The following is an 8042-nucleotide window of genomic DNA, read 5'->3' on the forward strand; positions in this document are numbered from 1 at the left end:
CTTAACACAGCAAAAGAGAAACTCCCATTCACAAAATTCAAATCACAAATAATACTACTGATGATAAAGAATGGGTTGAATGTCAACAACTTTTATTTCCATATAACTATAAACTATGATAAAAGTTCATCAGCATGCACTGAATAATCCCATGTTGTAGTGCCAAAAAAAAATTTAATATTGCGACCAAATCATGTGCTCGTGCGACCAGCTGAGAAAGTTAGTTGCAAAAGAGCAACCAGTGGGAAGAATGAGTCTGGAGCCCTGATATGCATTATACAGAGGCAAGAGGAAAATAAAAAATACCATCGAAAGACAGTAAGTTCCCCTCAGACATACATTCATATAAACTCCTACCCCTAACTGAATCGCGATTTGTTTAGCATCTCAACCGATTTGAATAGTCACATATTTAAATCGATTTTCATCCGGCTCAAGATTAATCGTTACATCCCTAGTAGAGCATGTAGATAAATATTGTTGTTTATTACTATGTATTTCTTAATTGGTGCATATAAACCAATGTTTGCATGTTCTTTATTGTTAATTAAAACTGTGGAAAGTATACATTGAATATGGCAGATTTAAAAAAAAAAATTGTGTATTTATTAAACAGTACTACTTGATACTTCCTTTGATTGAAGTGGGAGGAAAAGAAAATTATAATAAAAATAAAATCACCCTTTAAGCTATGTCAGAACAAACACACAAATTGAAATGCACATTAAATATCGAAAATATATTTTTTTTGGCTGAAGAGTTTCAAGCATAAAGCAAACCTTCTCGGGCAGTTGGGCTTCTACTTCCTTCTTGAGTCTCCTGAGCAGGAAGGGGCGGAGCACTTTGTGCAGACGACGGATGATCAGAATGGTCTCCTCTTCGTTCAGGTCCACCTTTAGAACACGACAGGAAGTAGTTTAAACATTGTACGTTTATAGAGCTAGATGACACAATGTACTAGTACACCTACTAAAAGTTTTCAAACCTTCTCTCCGGTCATGGCGAACGGAGCATTGAACCACTGCTCGAAGGTGCTGCAGCTCTTGAAGATGGTGGGCAGCAGGAAGTTGAGCAGCGCCCACAGTTCGGGGAGCTTGTTCTGCAGCGGCGTTCCGGTGAGCAGCACACGCCGGGGCGCCAGGTAGTGCGTGTTTAACACCTGAGTCAGTCTGCAGTGGTGATTCTTCATACGGTGACCTTCGTCCACTATCATGTACTTCCAACGAATCTGAAAGAGAGAGGAGAATCAGAAACTAAGCCAGCGGTTCTCAGTCAAAAAGCTTGTTAAAAAAATAAATCACTTGTCTGATGATGATAGTTCGACAACTGGCAGGTTCAGGCCCAGCTGTACAGTGGGCTGCCAGAGGGTGGCCAATCAGAAGCATATCATCCTTGGCTTAATGCTCAAAATGCAGGTTTGTGTCTAGCACGCTTGCAAATCATCTCATAATAACAAAGTAAGTGTAGACACGACTTAAATAAGAGATTCATTGTGCAATGTAAAGAGCGTCACTGATTATAACAGAACTTTGTGAGATCACAATGAACTAAGATTGACAGCTTTTTAGTGACTATAAAGGGAACGCTCGTTGCATGCTATCTAGGCTATGTATAATCCAATCAGAATTTGCATAAAACTTTTGTTTTTCATGCTGTTAAGAGGACCAGCAGCCACATACACTCTGCAAAGTTTGGGGAATGACATCCACACATAAATGCGGAATTCACTCTCAAAATCACAATAACTGACACAGTAATAATTATAGCAATAATCAGTGTAAAAATAGATGTGCATTAAGGCTAAAGAAGCCTCACTAATTTTAGATGCACGCTCCGTAATTTAATTCTGCGCCCAGGCCTGGCCAAGTTTGTACCTTGGCCAGCACTTGCTTGTCTTTGATGATGTACTCATAAGTGGTGACCAGCACATTGAACTTGCCGCTGCGCAAAATGGGAAGAAATGCACGGCGAGCAGCAGGAGAGCCCTGAGATGAAAACAAGCAAAGAAAATTAGTTATTAATCCTGTAATATGCTTCACTTGCTTCAGTGACAGTTTTATTTTCTATTATTTAGTATTAGTTTAGGGAAAACCGATGAATTTGCTGAAAATTGTTTTATGACCTCATTTCAATACATTGTTTACTGCACAAATGAATCAAGTAATCACCTTATAAGAAATTATCACCACAGATGGAGCCCACTTATCAAACTCGTACACCCAGTTCGAAAGAGTCCTGTTAGGAAAACAAATCATCATATATACAGTGGTGTGAAAAAGTGTTTGACCCCTTCCAGATTTCTTATTTTTTTGCATGTTTGTCACACTTTAATGTTTCAGATCATCAAACAAATTTAAATATTACACAAAGATAATGCAAGTAAAAACAAAATGCAGTTTTTAAATGATGATTTCATTTATTAAGGGAAAAAACCTGTCCAATCCTACGTGGCCCTACGTGAAAAATTAATTGCCCCCTCCTGTTAAATCATGAAAGAACTGCAATTAACCACATTATTTTAGAAAGCTGAGTTAAATTTCACTAGCCACACCCAGGCCAGATTACTGCCAGACCTGTTGAATCAAGAAATCACTTCAATAGAATCTGTCTGATAAAGTGAAGCATGCTTAAATAGCAACACATCATGCCGCGATCTAAAGAAATTCAAGAACAGATGAGAATCAAAACAGTTGACATGTATCAGTCTGGAAAGGATTATAAAGCCATTTCTAAGGCTTTGGGACTCCAGTGAACCACGGTCAGAGCCATTATCCACAAATTGAGAAAACTTGGAATAATGGTGAACCTTCCTAGGAGTGGCCGCCCAACCAAAATTACTCCAAGAGCACAACAACTACTCATCCGAGAGGTCGTTTTGGAGTGGCCAAATCAAAGTCCGGACTTAAATCTGATTGAGATGCTTAAACAGTCCATTCATGCTCGAAAACCCTCCAATGTGGCTGAATTAAAACAATTCTGCAAAGAAGAGTGGGCCAAAATTCCTCCACAGCGATGTGAAAGACTCATTGCCAGTTATCGCAAACGCTTGATTGCAGTTGTTGCTGCAAAGCGTGGCACAACCAGTTATTAGATTTAGGGGGCAATTACTTTTTCACATAGGGCCAGGCAGGTTTGGACAGCTTTTTTCCCTTAATAAAAGAAATAATCATTTAAAAACTGCATTTTGTATTTACTTGCATTATCTTTGTGTAATATAAAATTTGTTTGATGATCTGAATCTTTTAAGTGTGACAAATATGCAAAAAATTAAAAAAACAGGAAGGGGGCCAACGTTTTTTCACACCACTGTAATTATGTGTTGAAATATTACCAAGTGTAATAGATCAATAATACAAAATGAAAAAATAAGATGGTTTAGGCATATATAAGTTACGGATAGATATACAAACATTTCTGCACTGTAGAGTAGGGCTGCATAATATGTATCCAAATAAAATCAATAAAAACTACAATATGGCTTAGAGCGGTTGAAGGCTGCGACTGAAATAAACACTGTGGGTTTCAGAGTGAAATATGGCACAATGGTCATCTGCACGCTTGAAGCTCATGATACAGTGTTTCTGTGTCTCGCTTGACAGTAAAAGGCATTCTGAAAAACCGTATCATGAGCTGCACATGTGTAAATAAACAATCTGCTGGAATAAAAGTTTGAAAATGACGAATGCAAAATGTAAATATTGTAATTTTATAGTTGTACTATAATTTGTTTTATATACACTCGCTCTTTTCCCTTTTTATAGTATAATACTAATGTTACAATACATTTCCTAACACTTTTTTTTTTAGAATCAAAATAATTATTTTTAGTATTTTTGTCATATTGAATGGAACAAAAACTGTGGAATTGAGGCCTTTGTAGACAAATTGTGTTTTACTTTTGGTTACCGAAATAGGTTTGAGTTGGTTCTAGTATAGAGTATACCTTAAGTGTAAACACCCAACATTTTTCAGCCCTAAAAGAACGATTCTGAAAAAAAATTATTGAATTTTATTTTATATGCTGATGTACTCACCAACACAACCACCCCAATCATTGTAGAATGATTGTGTCCAAATATAGCTATTTAAATCATTTAATAAAACGTGTAAAGTATAAATCGCAGAAAGACGAAACACCACAATGTTTTTTCAATATGGTGTAGCTCTAGTGTAGAGAGAGTGAAAAGTGACTCACGAGAGGGGGACGATGATGAGGAAGGGTCCGTTGAGGCGTTTGTACTCCATGAGGTAGGTGATGAGTGCAATGGTCTGGATGGTTTTTCCCAAACCCATTTCATCAGCCAGAATGCCATTTAAGTTATTATTATAAAGAGACACCAGCCACTCCAGACCTTTGATCTGCAGACGAGACAGAAGCAATAACAGCATGCCATTTAACAAATCTGATCAGTTCACTAAAGACTTTGAGGTGTATTTGCAGTTTGTTTGGTCTGTACCTGGTACTGTTTGAGCTGTCCATTTATTAACAGGCTCGACTGCTTCTCCACTTTCTCTGTGACTTGGTGAGCCACGGCATAGTACGACTGCAGGCCTCTAAGGAATGCTGCATTACCGTATTCATCGTCAACATCCTGCTTGGCATGCCTGTTTCAGACATCATGGATGTTACCATAACAGAAAAGAATTCCAAAAGAAGCATGGGACGGGACAACATAATCCCATCTGGATGTGGTAAAAAAGCACAGCTCTAAACCAGTAACGTACTCAATGATGTGACGGGCGTCCACCTCAGACACATCCTCACTGTCTGGATCTGAAATAATCTTCTTCTCCTCTGTTGGGGCCTGAGACGGATGAGGCTGCTCCTCCTCCTCCTTTACAAACAAAAAACACAATAGTACGTGAATAAAATGAAATGTAAAGATCTTGAGTTATTAATCAATCAGTTAATTAAATGATTAATATTTATCAATTAATTAAATGAATGGCGTTTATGAAATATATAAATGCTAAACTATCAGACAACCACATAAAAATGTAATTAAAAATAAATGTAACTAAATGAAATTAAACAAATTAATTGTATAAAAGTAAAACTACTAGCACATACATTTAAATTAGAAATAAATGTTAAGAAATAGAGGTTATGAAATGTATAAAAGTAAAATTTACATTAATTGATTTTTCAGATTTGGTAATTATGAAGTTAATTTGTGATTATACATTTTTAATGGAGAGTGACATGCATAAGTATAAAACTACCAGACAACCACATTATATATATATATATATATATATATATATATATATATATATATGTATATATATATATATAATATATATATATATATATATATATATATATATATATATATATATATACATATACATATATAATACATACATACATATACACACACAATTACAGATTATGACATATATACATGTAAATCTATTAGACAGGCACTTTAATTATAGAGTATTTCAAATTTTGTAATATATAATTAATTAATGTGATTATAAATAAAAATGAATTTATGTTATGAAGTTATGAAATTTAAAACTAATAGACAATTTTGTAATTATATAAAATATTTGATGGGATTATAAATAAAATTAATAGAATGTTGTAAATGTAAAATACATACACTATATGGTTCAATTAATACACATTTTACATCTTTATGTGGGTGTAACATCAAATCATGAATGGTTTTTTAATATCAGTCTACTGTATTGGACACTCTATTGGTGCATTAAGACAAACATTTGTTATCTGAATCATGACATGAAAGCAGTATCACACGATAAACTAGCCATTCATCTTATTCTGATGATGCCCTACATTCTGACATCAAGGCCGTGAACACACAGACAAGAGAGTTTTCTCTTCAACTGCATGTAAAGCCCTTGCAGAAAGCACAGTGCTCAAGAGACACTGAACAGAAATACAGATATGAGAGCTGAAGAACAACCATACCTCTTCCTCCTCCGAGCCGCTGTCTTCACTATCAGACCGCGGGGCCACCTCGTACCTACAGACAATGAACAAAATAGCATTTATACATATTCAAACATTTTTAAACCTGCTTATATATGTAAATAATAAATACATATTAAGTGTTTATGATATGCTTCTCCTATCCATTTCAGTAATAGATACACAAGTACTGAGAAACATCATATTCTGAAAGAACGAGATCCCTAAAGAGTGTCTCACTCACCCAGGATTCATCTCCAGCCAGGCATCCAGTTGTCCAGCTTTAGGAGCTTCCATGCCGGTGAGGATCTTCCCACTGTCCACGTGAATCACCTTCACCGGTAGGTCACTCATTTGACTGGTCTCATCCAGAGGCTACAATAGGAGACAAAAACATAGCTGTATTAGATTAATTACCACTGTTTGTGGCTAATAAGTGTCCATGATTTTCAATTACATAAACTTACAAATTAAGCATCACTGTGACTTGCAGGCAAGTTTCTCTACACATGAGAAACATCTAGCCAATAAAAAGAAGTCTAAAGCAAAGCAAAACTAGGGGGAAAAAAAATTCACTATAATTTTATGCACTTTTAAAGTTCTGATATTTCAAGTTGGAGCCTTGAGATTATAATATGCAACACTGAGCAGTGATGTTTAAATACAATTCCACCATGTCCGAGATGATATATGCAATTAGTTACGGGAGACACCAAAAATTGTTGCAATTAAATTAACTTCTACAAATTTCACTCAAAACTCCATTACAAAAAACTAATATTTTGAATAAAGAGCTACATTAGTGCAAATGATCAGCCAAACTAATTGCAAAAAGCCAAATATAAGGCGCTTTCGCACCACGTAGTTATAGGAACTAGTCAGCATGGTCGTTCCAAGAGAACCAATTTCCCACTCAGGCCGTTTTTCCTGGTTTTCCCGTCTTCATTCAGAGCAGTTTTTGTTGCGTGTCATGATAACGGAGATGGAATTTAAACACACCATTTACATGATCGAAAGAGCATGAAAATCGGACTAAATCTCCAATGACAACTTGCAGTTACATATCATCAAGGCTGAGAAAAGAACAAAATGCTGCAGACAACAGGTAAATTGTTGTTATCGCAGTTTTCCATGTTTGTGGAGTAAATATGTTTACACGGCTTGTTAAAAATGTTGAGTAGCCGGTTTTTCGTATGTGTTTGGCCAATAAGCGTACACTTACGTCACTGGTAGTACCTATAGAACTGTTTAAGTCCCTACGCTGAAGTAGGAGCTAATTTAGTTCTCCCAAACGGAGTTCCTAGAACTAAATACGTTCCTAGTTCCTGTGGTGCAAACATGCCAAAAAGCGGGATCTTCTTCCACCAATAGTTCTAGGAACTATGAAAAAGCTCATCCTGTGTGAAAGCCGCTATAGCCAAATATACTTTAAGCTCTCACCTCTCCATCTGGACCCAAAGCAGGAGCTCCACCCTCAGCGTTCTCTGGCTTCTGTGAGGAGGAAAGCAGAAAGGAAGATAAACACCTGAGGATAACTCGACTTAAGACTCCTTTACGGAAACTCTTTCCAATCCAGTGAATCTCACCACCTTCTTTTTCTTCTTCTTCTTCTTGTCTTTGAGGGCCTGGACAGCTTTGTGAGCTCTGACAAGCTCTGTGAGGTTGGCCACATACTCGTCCGTCTGCTGCAGCAAGTAAGCCAGACGTTTGTCCTTCTTCTGATCGATCAGCTTCCTGTAACCCTCTTCATCTTCAGCCTGGAAGAAACGCACAAAAAATATGTTTTTTCAGAAAGACATCTGCTCAGAAAAACAGGTCTACCGGTTTATTTTGTCTTTATTTGAAAAACAAGTCCGTGCATCTCACCATCAGCCTTCTCATTCTCTCCTTCTCGATACGCTCATTCTCCTTCTTCTGCTCTCTCTCAGTGTTGGCATGGTACGTGGCTACGGCTTTGGTCACCTTCTGGATCTTTGCGGTGATGGAGCGATGATATTCCTTGAAGTCCTTTGCATGCTGAAGGATGCTGTTGAGATACTCCTACGAACACAGGCGGTTCCATCACGAACAATCTTTTGTCATTGGTGAATCAGTTTAAAGT

At 36.8% G+C, this 8042-nt stretch overlaps 1 protein-coding gene across 1 annotated transcript in view; it reads right to left on the minus strand.

Annotated features, from left to right (window-relative positions):
• Window positions 1–8042, minus strand: part of LOC107559222 (transcription activator BRG1-like) — a 32144-nt gene that overhangs the window by 13329 nt on the left and 10773 nt on the right. Inside the window, exons 10-21 of the mRNA XM_016242970.1 lie at window positions 7808–7981; window positions 7531–7698; window positions 7382–7432; window positions 6186–6316; window positions 5941–5996; window positions 4726–4837; window positions 4458–4605; window positions 4196–4359; window positions 2169–2235; window positions 1875–1985; window positions 986–1228; window positions 780–893 (exon numbers count right to left, since the gene is read on the minus strand). Of these exons, the coding sequence (XP_016098456.1) occupies window positions 780–893; window positions 986–1228; window positions 1875–1985; window positions 2169–2235; window positions 4196–4359; window positions 4458–4605; window positions 4726–4837; window positions 5941–5996; window positions 6186–6316; window positions 7382–7432; window positions 7531–7698; window positions 7808–7981 (1539 nt within the window). The remainder of the gene's footprint in view (window positions 1–779; window positions 894–985; window positions 1229–1874; window positions 1986–2168; window positions 2236–4195; window positions 4360–4457; window positions 4606–4725; window positions 4838–5940; window positions 5997–6185; window positions 6317–7381; window positions 7433–7530; window positions 7699–7807; window positions 7982–8042) is intronic.

Source organism: Sinocyclocheilus grahami, unplaced genomic scaffold (genome assembly GCF_001515645.1).
Source record: "Sinocyclocheilus grahami isolate Dianchi unplaced genomic scaffold, SAMN03320097.WGS_v1.1 scaffold679.1, whole genome shotgun sequence".
NCBI lineage: Eukaryota > Metazoa > Chordata > Actinopteri > Cypriniformes > Cyprinidae > Sinocyclocheilus > Sinocyclocheilus grahami.